The sequence below is a fragment of the Eublepharis macularius genome, chromosome 5, assembly GCF_028583425.1.
Source record: "Eublepharis macularius isolate TG4126 chromosome 5, MPM_Emac_v1.0, whole genome shotgun sequence".
NCBI classification, from domain to species: Eukaryota; Metazoa; Chordata; class Lepidosauria; order Squamata; family Eublepharidae; genus Eublepharis; species Eublepharis macularius.
In genome coordinates this window covers 4118998-4141161 of record NC_072794.1, presented here as the reverse complement: position 1 = coordinate 4141161, position 22164 = coordinate 4118998, and the positions used below count along the sequence as shown (strand labels likewise).

General features: G+C 49.0%; 1 protein-coding gene across 2 annotated transcripts in view; it reads right to left on the bottom strand.

Annotated features, from left to right (window-relative positions):
- LOC129330829 (insulin receptor-like) overlaps positions 1–21578 on the bottom strand; it is an 81265-nt gene extending 59687 nt beyond the window's left edge. Inside the window, exons 1-2 of one of the 2 annotated variants that reach the window (XM_054981039.1) lie at positions 21344–21578; positions 4648–5199 (exon numbers count right to left, since the gene is read on the bottom strand). In XM_054981039.1, the coding sequence (XP_054837014.1) occupies positions 4648–5199; positions 21344–21431 (640 nt within the window). In that variant the 5' untranslated portion in view covers positions 21432–21578. The remainder of the gene's footprint in view (positions 1–4647; positions 5200–21343) is intronic. The other variant, XM_054981040.1, reaches the window with a different exon arrangement.
- Between the last annotated feature and the right edge of the window lie 586 nt (positions 21579–22164).

The window sequence follows — 22164 nt, the reverse complement described above, 5'->3', positions numbered from 1 at the left end:
TTTTTCAGAACTGGAAACCATGCTCTGTTCATTCTTAAGGTTTCTTCTTTCCTGTTGAAGATCCATATGTACATTCTTCCTTAATAATATCTCTGGTTTCTGCCCATAGTTCTTCTGGCTCACGATCAATTAAACTTAGTATTGCAAATCTGTTCTTTACATGGTCTTTAAATTCTTCAGGAATTTTGTTTAAATTGTATTTTGGCACTATGATTGTGTTAGTTTTTTTCTTCAGCTTTATTTTAATTTTTGATATTAGCAACTCATGATCTGTACCACAATTAGCTCCTGGTCTTGTTTTAGCAGATAGGTTAGAGCTTCTCCATCTTCTGCTTCCAATTATGTAATCTATTTGGTTCCTGTATTGGTCACCCGGTGATTTCCACGTATACAATCGTCTTTTGGGTTGCCTGAAGCATGTGTTAGCAATAGATAGGTTGTTGACTTCACAAAATTCTATGAGTCGCTCTCCTGCTTCATTTCATGAACCTAGTCCAAATTTTCCAACTACATTTGATTCTGCTTTGTTTCCTATTTTTGCATTCCAGTCACCTATGATTATCAGAATATCTTGGTTAGGTGCATGATCAGTTTCTTCTTGGACACTTGCATAAAAGTTTTCGATTTCTTCCTCCTCAGCATCTGTAGTTAAAGCATAAACTTGAATGATGGTTATGTTAACAGGCCTTCCCTGAAGTCTGATTGATATTACTTGGTCAGACTTTGCGTTGTAGCTCTTGACTGCTTGTGCTATGTCTTGCCTCACTACTACAGCAACACCATTTCTTTGGAGTTTGTCATTACTGCAGTAAAACACTTTGTGGGTTTCTGACTGAAAATGTCCAGCCTGGGGGTCCTGTCTTCCAACACTATATCTTTTTTCATTTTGGATTGTCTCATCATAGGGCTTTCAAGGTCAGAGATTAACAGAAGTGGTTTACTATTGCCTTCTTCAGTGCGGTACTAACCAGGGTTAGTTGAAGTGACACTGCCGTTGTCTGTGAAAGATCCTCTGCCAGTGTCACCTTCCACTACTGCTGCTGCCTAGTAGCTAGTCTTCAAAGATTCCTCCTCTCCCATCACCACTGGAACATTCAATTCTCTTCTGCTGATGTGACCATTGACTCCTGAAAGGGGGGGGGGGCATCTTAGTCTGGTGTCTCAGCTTTAACTCTTGAGTGGCTCTTCCAGAAGTTTAGGCTCTTGACCAAGCCTGTGCTCCTGATGATGTTGCTCTCCGCTTCACTGACACACTCAAACCTCCTCACCATGTTAAGGTGTGTATCCAAGAGGAGGAAAAAAAACAATAGGGTAAAGGAAAAAGTAATTTGGAAACATGCAGAAATACAATACAAAGCTGGAAATATTAAAAACAAGCTGATATGACATACATTGATAGTCAGGGGCGGTGCAAGGGTTTACCATGCTCGCGGCCGGCCAGCTGGCCGGGCGCCCCTGCTGCGCATGTGCGGGCGCGCACACACCAGCCTGCGTGATGACGTCACGTGTGACGTCATCATGGGAGCGAACGTGCCGCCGCCGGCCCGATTGCTGCGGCGGGCGGCCTCCGAGCTCTCCCGCTCAGTTGCCTGCGCCGCTGCAGATGCCTGCCCGCGGTGGCTGCGCCTGGCCGGGGGCTTGTGCTGGCGGCGGCAGCGGCGCGGGGTGGGAGGGATAGGAGGCTGGTGCTTTGTGGCGCACACTCCCGCGCGCCACGCCTCCTCCGGCGCTCCCTCCGGCACCCCGCACTTGCGGCCACCGCCTACCTGGCCTCAATAGGCCCGCCGCCCCTGTTGATAGTATCTAGTAGGAGCATACTTGCAGCAACAGGCAGTACACAGTGGTATACTACATATCTTTGAACATTTTCTTAGAGTGCAGCCCTACTACTGTGTATGAAGGCCCTCCTGAATAATCCAGTTTTACAGAGTTTGCAGAAAGCTGTAAGTTTGGGGGCGTTCCAGACCTCTTTGGGAAGGCTGTTCTGTAAGGCAGGAGCCACCAGAGTAGAAGAATACTATTACAAACCCTTATCAAGCTGTAGTACCAGAACTAGATGACTCACCAAGTGCTTCTCTTTGGTTTTTATGGGCAGGGGGGACAAAATGATTTATCTTAAGAAGTCATTTGCTTCATCACAGCACATGGTATCCACCAGCAGGGTATACTTGGCTGGATGCTCCTTTTGTCCAAGGGGAGAATGTTAAGTTACAGAATCCTTTTGGCCAAGGAGGAAACCACTGGTAGTGCTTGATCTACCTACACTGGTCATGGGGCAGCACCCCTGAAGAGCCAGGGGGCACAGAGAGAGGCCTTTGAAAAGCTGGCAGATACAGAATAGGTACAGAAAGTCGTAACTGCTTGTTAACTTAAGCTTTCCCCAGTTGTATATCAGCTCAGCAGTGCCACTCCAAAAGTTTTGACCTTGTAAAACAAAAACAAAAAAGAAAGAAAGAAACAGGACTTACAAGGAAGCTCAAGAAGGTGTTTACCGAGCAGATCAAAATCAAGTGAATGTTTGCCCTCTTCCAGTATTCCCAAAACTCTGTCATGGGAGATGTCAAGTGGATGACACAGTGAAGGAAGTTTACATGACAAACTCGCACTATTACAAAGCAATTTCTGAACTTAAACACACACACACACACGCATAGCTTCACGCTGCTGATCTGCTGACTAAGTTTCATTTCCAAGAAGTCTTTAACATTATGTGTGGCTGCCTCCAGGAAGCAGTTTTGAACGGGTCCCGGTATAGGCCCTAGACAACCCAACCACATGTGCCAACTCTGCAAGAATCTCCCGACAAATCTACTTTACTCCCTTCCTGCATTTCTGGGTTTGGTGAGCCAGAGTCAAATAACAAATGGCGGAAGATGCCATATGGGCATGCCAGAAGCCAGGCCTCTGATGTTCAGTAAGTCATCAGATACCTTTATTCCTCCTAGAAAGTGATGACCAACACATAACATGATCAAGAAGTTCAGATTCACCCAGATGCCCACTCCACTGACATGCTGCCTTTCATGTGAGGAGCTCAGAAGATGTACGACGATGGAGTTATTCTGTTTTTTTCTAGAGGAGTTAGCTGTGTTAGTCTGTAGTAACAAAATAGAAAAGAGTCCAGTAGCACCTTTAAGACTAGCCAACTTTACTGTAGCATAAGCTTTTGAGAACCACAGTTCTCTTCGTCAGATGCATGGAGGGTATGAAGCCTTACATTACAATCGTATCTGCTCCAATGCTTTTGATCGGGACTCCCACTTAAAGAGATTTACAACAAGCATTTTTGGGGCTACAGTACCCACCAAATGAACTGAGGAAACAAATCGACAGGGCCAGACTAGTACCCAGAAACAGCCTGCTCCAGGACAAACCTAAAGGAACTAACAACAGAACACCACTGGTTGTCACCTATAAGTTCCCAGCTCAAACCCATCCAACTTATCATCAGTGATCTACAACCCATCCTGGAAAACGATGCCTCTCTCTCACAAGCCCTGGGTGGAAGACCTTTCCTTGCCTACAGACAGCCCCCCAACCTTAAACAACTTCTCACTCACAACCATGAATCGGCTAGCAGAATCACCAGCACAGGTACCAGGCCCTGCAACAGGCCCAGATGCCAACTCTGCCGTCATATCTACCCAGGAAATATGATTACAGGACCCAAAGGCATCAACTACACTATCTCTGGCTCTTACAGCTGCTCATCCTCCAACATGATATATGCTCTCATGTGCCAACAATGTCCATCTGCTCTGTACATTGGACAAACCAGTCAACCTCTGCGCAAAAGAATAAATGGACACAGATCTGACATTAAAAATGGCAACATCCAGAAACCAGTAGAAGAACACTTCAATCTACCAAGACATTCCATCAAGGACTTAAAGGTCACCATAGTTCAGCAGAAATCTTTCAAAAACAAAAATCCAATGGGAAACTGCTGAATTGGAATTAATATGTAAATTTGACTCAGTGAGACTTGGACCCAGAAGTCGCTTGTCAGAAGTGCTGAGGTCCTGCTGGAAGAGCACATGTAGGTCATTTCTGGTTCAGTCTCTGGCATCTCAAGGTTAGAAAACCCTGACCGCCAGAGAACTGATGCCAGTCAGAGAAGTTAAACCATTGGCTCAGACGGGCCAATAGTCTGAGGCAGCGTCAATACAGGCAGCCAAAGCAGTCATACGTAAAGGTGCCACTGAAGCCACTCCAAGCTGGCACAGGCTACACTGAAGATTCACACAGCAAGGACTTTGCCAGTAAAGCAGATGGGCAGTGGTGGTTCCACTTCCTTTGATATGCAAAGTAGCGCTAGGCAAAAGACAGAAGGACGGAGACTACATGAGTTGGTTTTACTGCACTAAGCATCAGAGAAGCTATGAGCCAAGCCACAAGTGACGCCTGACACAGGTTGGACACTTGTCAGCCTCCCTCAAGTTTTGATGGGAAATGTAGGCATCCTGGTCTTGCAGCTGTAATGGAGAGCCAAGCTGTAAAACCAGGACGCCTACATTTCCCATCAAAACTTGAGGGAAGCTGACAAGTGTCCAACCTGTGTCTGGCGTCACTTGTAGCTTGGCTCTATGTGGCAAGGAAACAGATAGCATGCCCTCACAAGATGCACATCTTGTTGCACAGTCCTACCTCTCTGGCAATGCTCATGGGTCCAACAGCGCGCATTGAAAATGCCGTTGATGACGGTGGGTGGGCAGCTGCTCTTCCCTTGCACCACTCCAGGGCACACATCTCCACACTCTTCCTTGTCGTCCTTGTTGGACACAATGTAGTTGTCTTCCGCAGAATCTAAAATCCGAGACCAGTCTATGGTGGACAAATAGCAGAGGTCGTCATTCTTCTCAATCCTTACGGCACCACGGGTGATGTTCATCAGGTTGTAAAGGCCAATCTCCTTCAAGTGAACCATCTCAAAGATGACTAAGGCATAGTTGAAGAAGAGGTGAGTCCCTCGGATCACAGTCAGGTTGGGGAAAAGCTTCTTTAAGCTCTCTAGGCCGTAGACCCGGAAGAGCAGCAAGTAATCCGTGATCATTGTCAGCTTGGGGAAGCTGAGATCCCGGAAATCCGCAGCCTTGGTTTTGAACATTAGCAAGATCTGCAAGTGTCCCTCAATCACAGTACAGTTTTCAAGCAAGCTGAACTTTGTCATGTTGTTCCGGATGTCCACACTGTCACAAACTGGAAAAGAAACAAAAACAAAGGAGTTTTTAAAAAAAAAATCTAAGTTAATTTTAATGCCAAAAAACATACATATTCTCCAACCACCAAACAACCCACTGATCTGAAAACCCCATCTAGGGAGAGGGCTTTTGAAAATCCTGTCCAGGGGACGGCATTTCTAAGATTACTCCAGGAAAAGGTTTCCTTACAGAACCAGTAAATTTTTTTTTAAAAGGCTGATGACAGCTAAAAGCAATGAACACAGTTCCCGCTGATGTTTTGCCAGTGGACAAGACAGAGAGTACTCAGGGAGGCAGAGCTCATGATTCATGATCATAGAACAAAAGAAGATGCAAAGGCAGGGTGACGACTCTCTAGACCTCCCCAGGTGTTCAAACAGAGCTGGGGTGAGCTGATGACCCAAATGATGTTGCTCTCCTTCATCATGAAAAACAGTTCTTCAGGGATGCCTGCAGCCACTGAAAAAAATTTTCAGGAAATTCAGCTCTTGCTTCTTAGTCCTAATTCTCTCCATGGCACTAAAGCATCATTTAGGCTGTACCACTGCAGGCAGGAAATCCCATGATGGAATGCTCTTCCAAGACCAAGGAATTCCAAGCTGACAGAAACCTAGCATGTCAGGCTAACCCTTCTCTTTAACACCTAGTTCCTACAGGCAGGATATTTTTAATTGTTAACAAGTCATGCAAGCAAGTATGAAGTAATACAGCTTAGACTCAGAACGGATGGCTTCATTGAGATGTGGGCCTTATTCAGAGCAGCAGGATTCAGAAGACGTAAACAGACACACCTGCCTCACATCACACTATGCAACACACACACACACCGGCACAGCAGCAGTTTGGCACCTTGCAGAAAGAAAGAAGCTTCTCAAACATTGAGAGGTCAGTTGGTTTGAGGTTGCCAAAGAACAGCCAAGCAAGCCACAATTTCAAGGATATCCAACCCCTCCCCACCACAAGTTTTCAAGGATAAATTGTAAAAAAAAGTGTGGCTTAATTCAGTGACCTACTGCCACCACCCAAGACTCACTTACAGGCAGGAGGCAGAAAAACCAAGTAGCAGATGTCATGCAAGTCCAATTGGACTTAGCACTGGCTGTGATTGATGTATATTCCACTATCACCAGAAAAAGAGATGCAATTTTCAGTTTTGCAGTTTGCAGAAAGCTAGGAGAGTGGGAGCTTTCCTGACCTCCTCAGGCAGGCCGTTTCCTAAGGTGAGGGTCCCTACAGAGAACGTGCCTCTATAGGCAGCCGTTGAGTTTGCCCATTTGCAAGGTGGCATCTACGGAAGGCCCTGTTCAGACGAGTGAAGCTAATGCGGCGGAGCATAGAGAGGCAGTCACGCGCACATGATGGACCGATGCCATAACGGGCTTTGTATGTGATAGCCAAAGCTTGAACTGAGCCTGGTAACTGATGAGTAGCCAAAGGAGTGACTGAAGGATGGGAGTAATATGCATGCGCCAACTAGATCCCGATAATAACCAGCTGTGGCCTTCTGCACCAACTGGAGCCTCTGAGAGGACTCTGAGGGCAGCCCTATCTGAAGTGCACCACAGTAGTATAGTCCTGATGTCACCATGGTGTGGACCCAGGTGGCCCAATCAGCAGCGTCAAGGTAGTATTATTCAAGAGGGCTTTTTTACTCAGAAAGGAGCACTGTACTATAAGGAAGTGGTTTCAAAAGAGATACATTGGCAAAGGGATAGGGTCGATAGACTATACTACTGTGTACCTTCTGCTGGGTATGACCCTACTGGGTAGTTTCTGTTGGAATGCTAGGATTTGAATCCAGTAGCACCTTAAGAGACCAACAAGATTTCAGGTATATGTTTTCAGAAGTCAAAAGCTCCCTTCTTCAGATAAGGAGATCCCTGAGCATTTATATCCCAGTCAGGAGGTGGGAGGGGTGAAGCAAAGGGAATCAGGATACAAAGGTCCAGTGCAGCTCGATTAGAGCAGAAATTAGCATCTGTAGTGAGATAAGAATCCTATGCCTCTATTCAGCCCCTCCCTGGGGCGGGGGAGGGTCCATTGTTCTGAACTTGTGGATGAACTCTGGTTCATCCAGTTTGGTGTAGTGGTTAAGAGCGCGGGACTCTAATCTGGAGAGCCGGGTTTGATTCCCCACTCCTCCACTTGAAGCCAGCTGGGTGACCTTGGGTCAGTCACAGCTCTCTGGAGCTCTCTCAGCCGCACCCACCTCACAGGGTGATTGTTGTGGGGATAACAACAACATACTCTGTAAGACGCTCTGAGTGGGCATAAAGTTGTCCTGAAGGGCGGTACATAAATCGAATGTTGTTATTATTATTCAGCAATCTCACATTGTATTCCACCCTTGCAGCTTCGTTTGAGGACAGCCACTTTGAGGTGAGCAATAGTGTGTCCTGGAAGATTCAAATGTTTTCCCACTGGTTTTTGAGTGTTGTGATTTTTAATGTCTGATTTATGCCCATTTATTCTTTTGCATTAGGACTGACCTGTTTGTCTGATGTAGAGAGTGCTGACACTTGATATAGCGCTGGAAGATGAACAAGTGAATGGACCCGAGAGGGCACAGCTGGTGTTGTTAGGCCTAGAGAATGTGCTGTTTAGGTCCCAGAGTCTGTGTCCATGTTAGGAAGTGCATTACTGTGTTTAAGATTAGGGGTGTTCTGTGGGCAAGAAAAGGTTTGCCTTCCAGCCCCCCACCTTATGAAATGGCCTGCCTGAACAGGTCAGGAAAGCTAGCTAGGAGAGCAACCACACTCCCCCAGTTTGAGTGCTGGAGGGGGGGGGGAGGCAAAAAGCCTACAACTGGAGCTTCCCTTTAGGAAGGGGAGCTGTATTTTAGGAAAAACCTGTGCAATCCCTCCCAGATACTCCAGGCAAGATCCTACAAAGGATACCTGTTCAACAGCACTGAGTAAATTGACGAGGGTGTTTCCTACACAGGGACACACGTGTGTAGTTTCCCACTGCTGCTGTGGTTGTCAACACTGCACAAAGGCAATGAGGATTCTGTGTGGCAGGAGACCCACAGTTTCCTTGCCCCAGCCCTTCCACCTCAGTCTCCCTACCCCTTGCACCCACTAGGGCAACGAAATGCCCTTTCTCTTATATCTCCAAAGAGAAAGTGTTATAAACTTTTTTTAAGTGACAGCTGAGAATTTTGAGAACTTGTTACACACATGGCTTTTTTTCAGGGGGAACGCGGGGGAACGGAGTTCCGGAACCTCTTGAAAATGGTCACATGGCTGGTGGCCCCGCCCCCTGATCTCCAGACAGAGGGGAGTTGAGATTGCCCTCCGCGCCGCTCTCAACTCCCCTCTGTTTGGAGATCAGGGGGCGGGGCCACCAGCCATGTGACCATTTTCTCCGAGGGCAACCCACTGAGTTCCACCACCTCTTTCCCCAGGAAAAAAAGCCCTGGTTACACATATTGTTATAATTTTACATCAATATAATGATATTCAGTTTATGATTAAAACAAAAGAAACAGAAAAGCCCCCCTTGAGGGGTGGTGGAGGAAATGGCCGCTCTGGGGAAAATGGCTGCCTCGTGCGCAGGACCAAGAAAATCTGAGCTTTCTCATCTGCACGGCAGCCATCCAGGCTTCGCTGCAGTCCTTCTCAAACCTTCAGAGCAAAGCAGGTTTAGGAGGGGTTGGGGGGAAAGCCAAGCAAACCCCAGGAGGTTTCACAGGAGATGCACAAATGCTCCGTGATGCTGTGGGGAAGCAGGAAACAACTGCATTTTCCGACAGCATCCTACCCAGATCCAGTAACTGGAGTGGAAGCGGCCAAGGTCACCAGATCCATTAGCCTTTGTGGGGAAACATGGCCCTCTCAAGACCCCATGCCCCTTCCACATCAGGAGTTTGGAAGCTACACAGTCATCCGAAACCACCACCTGGCCACTCTCTTCTCTCCCTTACTCTCTTGTGACCCCTACTCCCCATGACAGTTCGGATCAGGCATGCCTGATCCAGTTCGGATCAGGCATCTGATGAAGAGAACTTGATTCTCGAAAGCTTATGCTACAATAAAATAAAATTGGTTAGTCTTAAAGGTGCTACTGGACTCTTTTTGATTTTGCTACTACAGACTAACACGGCTAACTCCTCTGGATCTACTCCCCATGGTATTTATACTGCCACTACGCAATAATTAAGAGTATCAGTGGCTGAAGGATTGGGATTTCGGCAACCTGCCCATATGGTGCCACTTACTGGCTCTGCCCCTGTGCTGCAGGGACAAATAATCACACTGTCTCACACACTCTTTGGGGAGACGGGATCAACCTGCTCCCTCCCCCTAATATGCTTTGGTATATACATGATAAAGTCAGGTGTGGCGTGGGTATAGAAATTAGACTACCAATGTTCAAATTATAAACATTTAATAACAGAATAAAGTACAAACAAAATTCCTCTCTGCAGCAGAATTGAGCAAAGATTTAAAGAAAAATGAACACAAACACACTGCTTCTAACGCTATTCTAAACTTGTCCCTAAGAGATATCAAATGTGGAGTTACTTCCTCCTTAGAGGTACAGGAGCTCACAGACGTTCCAATACCTGTTTCCATAGTTGCGCTTCTCCCAATTGGACCACATGTGGTCAAGATGGCTTTTGATACAAAAGTCAACCCATTCGTGGCTTGAAGAGGCTCCCCCTAAGAGTCCAATAGAAAAGAGGCCATCTTTCTCATGCCTTGAGAATGTCTAACTTCTGTGTTAGACATTAGACTTTCCCCTTTAGATCAGCACATTTCTTCCTGGCTAAAAGAAAGGAATCTCATCTAGCTGCTTCTCTTCCCAGATCTTTGTGCCCCTCCCCGGCCCTCAGGGAGTGACACTCTACCTGGGGTGTTAGCTAGTGCGCCCTGTCTTTCCTGGCCAGCTCTATTTGCATATCCATTGGCTGATTGCTCTGAGGCTGGGGGATGACTTGTCCTGCTAGTCTTTTCTCTGGTGTATCAACTAACCCTGTAGTGTAGACTCCATTACAGTTAAATTTTGAGCGGAAATTCTGGGGTGTATGGCATTTTTTACAGCTTTCATAAAACAGACAACTAACTCAAGAAGGGTGGAAACACACACACTTACGGGGCCACAAAATTAGGAAACAGCTTACAGACAGGACCATGCCTGAAGAAATGTAAACAGTAGCAATGGAGAATACGGTGCAGCTGCGGGCACTTTGGGACCAAGGATGCAGAGTGTGGGATGCGCTCTGTCTGCTGCCACCTGCACAGACTCCTTCCCCTTCCAACCAGAAACAACTGACCAGAGTGTCACAACTGACCACGGCCAGTGAGGTGGCCTGCTGTCTGCTAGTCCTGTTTGCAAAAGCACAGGCTTTGTTCTTTTTTTTTTATGCAGCCGAGTCCAAAGGACAAGTCCACAGAATGCAAAAACAACACCCTTTGAGCTTTTCTCCTCCTCTAGACCAGGATGCTGAGGGGTGGGTGGGGGAGGGTGCTATCTGTTCTCCATTTGCCCCTTGGAATCAGCCCGTCGGAAGACCAGACTTGTGACCCAGAGTCAGCACTGCTTTTGGATAGGTTTTGTTGCACGATTGGGGAAGGGAGGGGACACAGACCACCCCCTTCTCTTGGGGCTCATGGCACCACAGTCTGGATGCCCTTTGTTTTTCACTTGCCTTTCCACATGGAGCTTGTCTAACTGGAGTGAGGCCCTTTTGAGCCCAGTGCACTGACCTCATGCTTGTGAAATGCAGTAATGTGGTCACGTGCAGAAGATACGACATTTCGATCAGGGGTTCAAGATTAGCATCCCTTCCAAAGTTATTATAAGCTACCCACACTCAACCCTCAGTCAATTGTCCTAAACAAAACCACCCAGAACAGTTTCTTCAGTGTTCAGAGGTAAACCTCAAGATTTCTGCTCTGACATTTTGCGCTCAAAGGGTGTATGCGTTATTCATGCCAAGAACCAGCTTGTGACTCAGTTTGGCATCCAGTACACATCAAAGCCCCCACCAGCAAACACGGGGCGTTAACAAACCCTAAGTAAAAGTAGCTCAAATCTGGGCTTACTCAGAACAGTATAGATAATCACGGCTATCACTTTCATGGTGAGTTGAGGTAAACAATTCACAGTGCAAAACAATAATTTCGTGGTGTTGCTTGCGGTTATAATCATTCGGCACAGTGAAACCAGCCCAGTTTTGTAGTGTGCAAACCCTGAAACATCTACAACTTGCGGCTTAGCTCAAGTTTGGCATGCTCCTAGAATCAATGCAATTGGGAGAAAGGCTTCCTTCCTATGTTCAGCTTCTAATGAACTCACATCAAGTGCCTTCTACCTTACACTTACAGCTCAATCCTGAGAGAGGGGGCTGAATGTGCTCAGGAAGCGGACTAAGGGTTACACCAGTGTATCCTGCACATACACCTGTGTAACCACCCCCCCCCCCTACAAGCATGCCCAGCTGTGGTGCAGCTCCATTGCAGCCCTGCACCAGTGCCCAGCAGTGAGCAGAACTCGACGCAAGTCCCTGCGCCAGCGCCCAGAGGGCCCCCTCAGGTCGGACATCCCTTTCAAAGTTATCATAAGCTACCCACACTCAAACCTTAGGCAGGCCACAACCCATCAGGGAGGCAAAGGAGCATGTCTGTTCTAGCCCCCCGTGATCCTTCGTGACTGCCATCTGAGCCCAGCCCCAGGAACAGTTCCCCAGGCAGCTCACATCTCCAACCTGCTCCTGAGAAGGCAGCATGAGGAATGGATCTCTTGGCTCCAACTGCCACACAAATAGGCTCGGCTTCCTTCCCGGGCAAGGGACGCCGGCAGCAGATGTCCAGACATCCTGTTCAATTTTGGCTGTTTAATAAAGTCTGTGTCGAACAGCAACTCCATCCCTGTCTATTTGCTTGTCCATGCATGACTGTGGGCTCCCAGTCCACTTCCCTGTAGGGCTGCCCTTTCACACATCCCAGTAAATGGTCTCTGGTTCTGGGCTGGGAAGGATGGGGTGGCTCCAAAGATGCTCCTGGTGCCTCTGTGCCCTGGTGTTGCTCTATTGCCAAAAGGAGCAGTTTGAGTGGCACCTCCAGCCCCACTCGCTTCTCTTCCCACTTCCCCTCTTCAATTTCACTGCAAGAGGTGGGTTGGGACTTGCAGTGTTGCCCGGTGTCTGCCTGATATGTCTGGTGTGCGGGGGTACCACGGAGGACTTTCATTCTCCGACAGACCACTGCTGGTGTCTAGTAAGCCAAGCAGAAGACTGCTGCACAAGGACCAGGTTGATGCCGGGGGGTGATGGGAATGGCGCAACGTCCTGGGATCTCTGGGGCTCCTCCCTGCACGACCAGACTACTGTCCCTTTTTCTGTTTGCAGAGGCAGAGATGGACTTGGGACTCTTGCGCTGGGGATGGGATGACGGGCATTGGAACAGCTTCCCAGGGCCGAGAGGTCATCGTTCTACTCTGTGGACCATCATCCCGGCCCCAGAGCATGGCTCTCGGGGTCCACCCCAAGTTCTCTTTGCAGCTTTGTGATGCAGTAATGTGTTTCAATGGAGCCACTGCAGACCAATGGCCGTGTGTCGCTCCCATCACTTTCCATTCCAATGGTCTTTGACTGGAATAATTCTGCACAGGACTGCACTGTAAATATTCTGTTGTTCTTAACTTTTCTGAAAGGCAAAGAAACTACTGCAGAAGTGAAATGTCACCCTGACAAAAGTCACCCTCGTGATCCCACCGGGCCTGGGGTATTCTTTCCATACCACCCTCTGGCCTGCCCGTTTGCAAAATGTGGGGCAAAAATATGAACGAAAATGAGATCTATGACTTGGTATTGCAATAAAATAATTTAAACAAGCGCATACACTTCCTCAATGTAAAGCATAGCAAATGTATTACCACTATCCTAAACTTTCAAATCTAGTCAGAGTTGCTTGATGCCCTGAAAGGAGCAACACAGGAAGTACTGCTCCGTCCTCAGTACATGTTGTGAAGGAATGGATTGGCAAGACCTCCCTGTTTCTTTGGGTTGGTCTCCACGAAAGCAAAAAGTCCCACGGTTGTTCCATGTTTCCACTCAGCCACTTTGCCTCACTCCCCGAGATTGCCAAAAACAAACAGGGTAACAACCGCCGCCTTCCGGAGACTCAAGAGAGCATCTCCTGCTAAATGGAGTCACAGGTCTAGCACTCTGTACCTGGCACTGCCATTTTGAGGCTCCATCTGTTTGCCACTCCTACAGCTAGCACGGGAGCAATCATTCGCAACTTCACTCTTTTGAGCTATTGTACTCCATGGATGGACAGCTTACCCACTGCCCCTTCCGGTGCATTGCCAGAAATCACACTTAAGAGCATTCAAAATATAATGCACTTTAATAAATGAATGAAAGACTGCACATAGTCAATTCAGGCATTTCAGGCTGAGCAAGGGAACAAAGAAAAGGTGAAAACATGCAGTCCTCTTTCTCTCCTCTGTACTTATCCTAAATGATTTTTCAACAGGACTGGCAAGCTTTACTTGGAGTTGCAGTAGTTTACAGTTCAGCATAACCTTACTTCTCATGGTTGAGACTTCTCCATATAGACCCTCACCATATAGGCCAGATGGAGTCCCTAGGTAAATGCTGAGTCCTTCATGGCTTGGTGCCTTCCTGGTCAGAAGCCATAAGATAGGCATAAAACAGCTTCTTACTCAAATCCTGGGAATTTATAGCTTCTGTTTTGAGAGTTCACCTCCGCAGGGTAATTCAGCACTTTCTGTCCCATGAGAAAGAGATTACTTTATAACCATTTGGCTCTTAGCAATCTCTGTTCCTTTGGGGTGGGACATTCTAGCAAGATGGGAGATGGTAAATTATACTCCTGCTTCGCCCAGCGCCATTAACACAAGGCCCGTCCTTTGGCCCCACTTCTTAACGCCAGTTTTCAGTTGTCTTTCAACACAAAAAGGTAGTGCAGTCATAAAGACTGAGATATTGGGGTAAATTCTTGGATGGAGGGCATTTCTTCACACATGACTTACAGGATATTATGGGAGTTCACAGCACAGATGCCTTCCTTAGTGGTTAGAATGATCACGCATTGAGACCAGTTGCTTATTAATTAAAATATTAACCTAGCAATGCTGCTCTACATGGCTGCTCGACAAGATTTTTCTGGCACCACGTCCAGGCTGCCTCATAAATCATCCAAGGAATCCCCCCCCCCAACCTTTAAAGAAATGCTTCAGAGATCTTGTATCTTTAAAGGCAATACTAAAAGACATCCCAAGAGTAAACCATTGCTAATGAGTTATGCTAATGAGTTCCTCCAGCTCTTTTTCTACAAAATGACCCATGGTTTGGACAAAGATGGGGAGGACTTTATGGTGCCTGGCCCCAACAGCTCAGTGAAAGCACAACAATGCATTTAGCAGTCCAGGCTTTACCTAAAGAGACAAGCCAATGCAAAGACCCAGCTGGCAAAGTAGGCTCAGCAGAACAAATACCAACACTGCCAACATCTAGGCCAAGGGGCCAAAAAGCTTTTCTAAGAAAATCGGAAGGTGGTAACTGTGGGCTCTTAACAGTCAGATTGCTGGCCACAGGGAAGGCAACTGACCAAGGAAAAACCTTGACTGGTATACACATTACTGGAAGAATCAGGTCACTGGTTAGATAACAAAGCATTATCTCAAGTGGTATATTTCCCTCAAGGATTAGTTCGTCAAGACAGTTGGGCTACATCTAATCTAACCTTGTGCTTAAATTTTTTTTTTGCATTTTTTAAAGAGACACCATCAAACAGCTGATTTCAGGGCCTCCTAGACCAGCATTTCCCATCCTATGGGTCTTCACCCAAAAGTGGACTGCAAAGCCTGTGAAAGTAGGTCCCAGGCTTTTGCAAGTTTTACTGATTTGTGCATGCTCTGGGTTTTTTAAGTGGGTCACCGTACCAAAAAGTTTGGGAACCACTGCCCTAGACTATGAGTCCTGGAGGATTTCAATATCCATGCAGAAGCCACTTTGTTGGGAGCGTTTATCCAGTAGTACCCCTTGAGTCTCAGTGACAAAGAGAACTATGAACAAAGAAAAGTAAATCAATATAGTGTGTGTCCAGTCTGTCCACGAGAAGGTAAAGGATCAGATGATCTCTCTTTGCTGACGCACCCAACAAACGGTCCCCTCTGTCCCCAGTTCCTGGGGAAAGGCTCCTATTCTGCTGTGGCTCTTGACTGGAGAGGCTGTCAGCTTGCTGGGAGCAGCCCCTTCCAGTCCAACTCACCCCTTAAGATAGACACTGTCTTCAAAAGTAATTCTGTGGCTCTATTCAAGAAGCTCCATCTCACACATCCTCTTAAAGATGACAACACTAAACCACAGAAGTGCAATGGCCTGAATGCCCCAACTGCAGAGTGGCACCATGCACGCACGGCCAAGTCAAACTCACACATTTCTCAACCGTCGGCAGAGAGCAGGTACAGAGCAAAAGAATTCCATGTAATTGGCTCCACACATTCCCCCAACCTCCACCCTTCAAGGCTAGAGGGCAGCCACCCTACCACTTCTTTTGCCTGCTAGTTCCACAAAGTGAATCTGGACCATCAACTTCACGTGGCACAGAAGTAAAAAAACATTTCCTCTGTACCACAGACAATGTCAGAGAAAAGCAGCACCGTGCCAGCTCCGCGAAGTACTAAGTCACATGAGAAGAAAAAGAAGGATCCGTTAAAGCTTCAGGGCCCTAAGAAGTTACAGAAATACCCAATACGATGAAACAGCTGCTTACATAAGCTAGCTCAGTATCAATACCAGAGAGGGATCACAGAGCAAACTCAAAGAACCACCTGGCTGAGGCAATGCTCAAAGGCAAGAGTGTGTTTACACTGAACGATAGGGACGACAAACCCTCATGACTCATTCTGCCCTTTGGCATTTCACATGTCAGGACCCAAAGAACCAGAGAAGAGCAAGCCACAGCTTTGTGGCAGTCTCTGTTTTTTTTAATTGAATCCCCCCCCCCCAATACTCTTACAGTTTTCACTTCATAAAATTGTGAGAGCTGGAAGGAACCCCAAGGCCCATCTAATCCAGCCCCCTGAACAATGCAGGAAATTCACAGCCACTGACCCCTACTCTGTCCCCAGCCAATCTGACCTGGAAGAAAATTCCTTCCTGACCCCAAAGTGGTGACTGGTATTACCCTGGACACACAAGAAAGGACCACGAAAGCTGAGTACTGGCTCATCCTTTCCTGCCCTCCCTCTCATGATCTGTCTTAATCCGTACTGAGTCACAGAATCCACATGGCTGACAGATGACCATCTAGTCGGTGCTTTAAAACTTCCAAAGGAGAGACCACCAGGAGCCCATTCCACTGAGGAACCACTCTAAATGTCAGGAAGTTCTTCCTAAGGATTACCTAAAAACTCTTTTGCTTTAATTTTAACCCATTGTTTCTGGTCCGACCTCTGAGGCAACAGAAAACAATTCTGCTCCATCCTCCATGGGGCAGCTCTTCAAATACTGGAAGAGGGCTATCATATCACCTCTCAGTCACCTCCTATCCAGCCTTTCCTCACAGGACTTGGTCTTCAGACCCCTCACCATCTTTGTAGCTGTCATAACCCCCCCAGACCAGCCCTGTGACTTTGACTCAGAGGGCTCCAAGAAGAGCCCGAGGAGTCAAGGCCAGGGAGGACCAGGGAGGGTGCAGCAGCACCTGACAACCACGCTCCAGCAGCACCAGAGGCCGTCCTGCCAGGGAGACCTTGCCATCCGCTTCAAAGATGCAAGCCCTGGCCTGTAGTCCCTCCGGATCCTGGCCAGGGCACAGCTCAGTCTCTGGAGCCTCCACACCAGCCAGCCAGCCAGTGCAGCTGAGCCAGGTCAACTCCCAGCCGATTTAGGCTGAGGCTTGGCAAGGCTGCACTGCAGGGTCAGCTGGTCCACTAGGTGCCTCCTGCTCAAGCCTCTGCTTTCAGCTCCAGACTACAGTCTATGCTCCCAAGGTTGGCCAATCAAGCTGGCGGTCTTACTCCAGAGCAGCCCAGATCCAACCTGCCTGCAGCACACAGGAAAGAAGCCCTCTTTTGGACACATTCCTGTTTGCCACCATCCTTCCTTCTTAAACTGCAGTGACCGAAATTGAACAGAGTACTCCAAATGAGGTCCAACCACAGCATAGCAAAGTGATACCAGCACTTCACATGATTTGTTGACGCAGCTCCAAATCACATTTGCCTTTTTAGCTGCCACATCAGACTGCTGGCTTGCCAACCTATATTGTCCAACTGAACCACACACCACTTATTTCATTCAAGGGAAGCCGGGACAAGTTTTCTCTCAGTCTTACCCTCCAGACCATCAGCTAACCTGCTTGAAGTCTTTCTACGAAGATTGTACCATACGGGGTATAAGAAAAAAACCCTTCAGCTCCCCATTTAGGAAAACTGTTGCCTGATAGTTTGTAAAGGTTATTTTTTGTCATTTGCACACTCCAGGCCTTAACAAAACACAATCCAAATTTATCTGGGGTGACAACCGCTTGAGCTCAGTTCTGGATCAGACCAGACTCCTTTGCACGATGCTGTTATCAAGAGGTTCTCCTCTCACCAATGAGCCCTTTAAAATTTATGGAAATGTTTTATTGGATTTGTCTGGCTTTATATTTAATGATATTTTAAAAGGAATGCTTTAACGATACAGTAGGAGGTGTGTTTGTTTATACTTGGCTCATTTACAACCAGAGCTCCTGTGTGAAGCAGACGTCTCCACTGAACAGCCAGTATTTGCTAGGGGAGGAACACAGAAATTACAACAGGCTAAGAAAAAGCTGCCATCAGGCGCTGCCGCTGACTACCTCCAAATGCTACGAGTGCCGCTCCATTCTTTGACCACAAGATCCTGCTGGTGCACGGAGATCTTCCCACCTTGATCACCTTGACCACTCATGCTGACACCCTCCATTTAGTACCTGAGGCAGCACAGCAAGCAAATCAGAAGTATGTGTGTGGGGGGTGGGGGGTGGCTCTCTCAGAACCCATTTCAAAGCCTTAGTGTGGAAATATTTATGGAACAAGAGCCAAGTCTGGCAACGGATACTAGTAGTTTTTTCTGCTTATCCTCAAGTAAAAGCTCCCAACATTCAATACAAAATCTTGGTATGATATAAACAGACTCAAGCTTATGAATTGTCTACAGTGCAGAGCGGATCCCCACCACCAACAGGACCGCAGCCACACATTGTTTAAAAGCCTGATTAATATTCCAAAAAGGGGTTTCATTCCAGTTATGAACGTGGGGAGAGGATCCACAGATCACCAGCTTTTCTCTCTGAAAAAATCTAGTCACTCTGAGGATGAAGATTCCCACCATGTGAGAGCTCACATTTCTGCCTGACTGCAGGTCAAAACTGCTCTGATAAGTTAAGCTCACAAAAGCTCAAGGAACACGATTTGAAGTACTTGAGGCTGTAAAATAAATTTCTCAGATTAATATCAATGAGTTTTTTAAAAATAAAAACTAAAACAGAGAAATTGGAAGAAGAACAGGCACCACAACCAAAAGGCATTCTCCAAACTCCTTAGGAGGTCTGTATTCTAGGAATTAAACACTTCTTAAGATATCAAGATTTCTCAGCAGAAATATCTGCTGGATGAGGGAAGTCAAGTAGAAGAGAAGTAAGCTAATACCCCTTGAGATGTTTTCTATTATCCTGGAAAAAAGTCACTGCTCTAAAATCTAAGATCAGGCATGACTTCTGTGCTCACCAAAATGACATGAGCACAGGAGAGAGGAAACAAGCTCATTTGCTGAATACACAACAAGAATTCATAGAGTGAACAGCTTATGACCAATCAAATAAACTTACTACCATTACTAGACTGTACAAGCATTTTTCCAGAATTAGCAACCTATGGGGCACAGCCTCCTGCTGCACAGAGGTCAGCAAATCTGTCTTCCACATCTTTAGAACTGAACAGCTATCTTCTTTCTAAAGACAGAAAAGTAAGTTCAAAGACTGTCACCAGGCAGAGGGTGACAAAGTGCCACATCACCCTTGCAATCTGATAAAATTGGACATGCGGAATTTTCATGGGAAATGAGTTGTGGGAACAGGGAACAGTAACTGAAGCTGTGGTTCTTTTGATTAAAATAAATTATTATTGCTTGTACGGATATAAATTTCTGGTGCTTGGAACTTGAAATGCAGGATTAGCATTTTAAGAGAAATTTCTCAATCAAAAATATCCAGTCTCTGGTCTGCAGGCAGGCAGAGGGGAGAAAGAAGCTGCCGCACGTTTTGTTTCCTAGGTAGTTGTTTTTTCCTGAGAAGTCTGTACCCAACTTGGAGAGGCTTTTGGAACTCACTGCTTTGCATTCATGCTGTCTGCTTCCAGTTCAGTGGGTGCGATATTTCAGTAGTGCATGTCTGTGTATACCCCCACCCCACCCCCACCTTGAAGTATCTGTTGGGATTGGGGACGGAAGATGGTTCTTTTAGCCCACAGAACAGACCTTTACTGCTCATACTCACAATAATACAGGCCTAATACCTACCAGATTTTTATCCTACCCTTCCTCCAAGGAGCTCAGGACAGGGCACACATGCTTTTCCCCCTTGTCCACTTTATGGACCTTGTGAGACTAAGCAGGAAGAGTGGGACTGATCCACGAGCACCCAATGAGCTTTGTGGCAGAGTGGAGATTTGAACTTAGGTCTCCACAATACCACTCTTTCATTCAGAAAGACAGTGTGGTGTAACGGTTAGACAGTCAAAGGAGGATATGGGACGTCTGCTCTGCCACAGTGTTCTTGGGCCAGATCCTGTCTCTCAGCCTAACCTTCCTCATTGGGTTGTGGACGTGATGATAAAATGGAGGCAAGGAAGATGATGTCTGGGTCCCTGTTGGGGTCAAAGGGCAGGGCATAGACAGGTAGGCCTTTTCTGTCTATGGATTTGCGAACTGCGATTTCATTTATTCACGGCATGATCGTGTGATACAGCCTCCAGCCTGTTTTTATTCCCATCATTGTAATCGCGACACTGTGATATTATGAGGGAAATGTGGTTGTATCCATGGGTTTGCCATTTGCAGGCACCCCAGAATCACACCTTCCCCATGAATGGCAACAGGTCTTCGATAAATACAGGGGGGAGATCCATCCCAAACAAAGTCCTGTTGTTACAAGGGGCCAGAGGCCACCCGCTCGCTCCTGTCTCCGAAGACCTTCAGCGAGGGACAGCTCCCCCATCACCCGCGAGGGAAGTTTCTCCCCGCATTCTCCTGAAACCTTCTCTCCTTTGAGAAGCGGCGGGATCTGGCCCGGCCCTCGCAAGCAGCAGCAGAGAACATCCTCAGCCCTCTTCTGCACCACAGCCTGGCGGCGATCGGAAGAGCCCAGGCGCATCTCCCCACACCCGCCTCGCCTCGCCTCCTCTCCCCTCCCTCCGGCCCAGGCCTCGTTCTCCAGGCCCCCCGCCGCCTTCCTCCGAACCCTTCCCCTCCTGTCCCCCTCCAAGACCGCCAACCGGAGCTGCTGCCCAGGAACGGAGCTCCGTCCCGCCGCACCTTCCCACGTTTCTTCTGACCTGGAAACGCGACGCGAGCGCTGAGGAGCGCCAGAAGGGGCGCGGGCAGCTCAGCCCCCGGGGAAAGCCGCGGGAGACAAGCGCCGCTCGCCCAAAGGCCCCAGCGGACCCTCGCGAGCCTCCGAGGGCCGCGCCAGCCAGCGCCAGCCCCCCCGCAGCCTAGCTGACCGGGAAGACCGACGGGCCGGCAGTGGCGAGGCCTTCCCAGCTCCGTGCCGAGCCCGAGCCGCGGCCCTCCCGCTCCGGGGACACGCGAGCCCCGCGGAAGGCGCCCCGCCCCCTCGCCCGCCACGGACACCGGGAAGGCTGCCGGGCGAGGCCCGCACAGTCCCCGCGGGGCCCCAGCGCAGCCCGCCTGCACCGCTCCGGCCGGGGAAGCGCCAGGCCTGGCCGCGCAGGAGCCCCGCAGTTGTACACGGGGCGGGGGCCGCGGCCTCGAAGCCCCAGCCCGCACGAGGCCTACCGGGCACCCGCGGCGCCCCTCCGCCCTCCCTGCGAGGTGGGCCAGGCGGAGCGAAGGCCGAGCCAAGGTCACCCCAACGCCGCTCAGGCAGCCGAACGCCCGCCCGCCTCGCCCCGCTCACCCTCGGCCCGGCTCCAGGCGCCCCAGCCGGCCAGCGCCCAGGCCAGGGCCAGAGTCAGCGCCGGCCCCGACCACCGCCCAGGCCCCATGGCGCCGGGCACCCGCCGGCCGCCTCGCCGCCGCTCCTCGTCGCCAGGCGCTCCTCCCGCCGCCGCTCCGGCAGCCCCGCCGAGCCCCTCGCGCCGCGCCGCCCGAGCCGTCAACAAGCAGCGCCCGAGGAAGGCGGCGGAGCGGAGCGAGAGGGGAGGGGCGGGGAGGCCGAGCGGAGGGCAGGCCCGGCCCAGCCGGAGGGGAGGGGAGGGGAGCGGGCCGCCCGGACCAGCACCCTCGGCCCGGCCCCGTGAGGCGAGCCCGCGCCGCCCGCCACGCACGAGCCCGCGAGCGACTCAGCGGGAGGCCGTTTGCGGGGCTCCGGCCCGTCCAGGCGCCCGGAGGAGCTGCTGGAGGCGGGTTCTGCCGTAGAGCCCCGGGCCAGGGTCGCTCGGGGCTCCGGTTTTGTTCTGCCACGACAGACCCGGGACCGAGAACGGGCCCCCTTGCGGGGGGGGGGGGTCACCCAAGTCCTGTGCGGGGAATGGGTGGAAAGCAGGTGACCTTATATAGGAGTGCAGCACTCCGGCAGGGGAAAAGCGCCGCCGCGGCCGGCCCAGCCACTCGCTTGAAACGGAGCTGGCTGTTGGCGCGTATTTATAGCTTTTGTAAACTCACATTCGATGACTCCGTCTCCCATTGAGTGCCAAGGACCGCTGGAAAGAGGGCTTTTAATATAAACAATGCTCATACTTTTATGAGAACTGTAATCACATTTCATATTTGTATAAT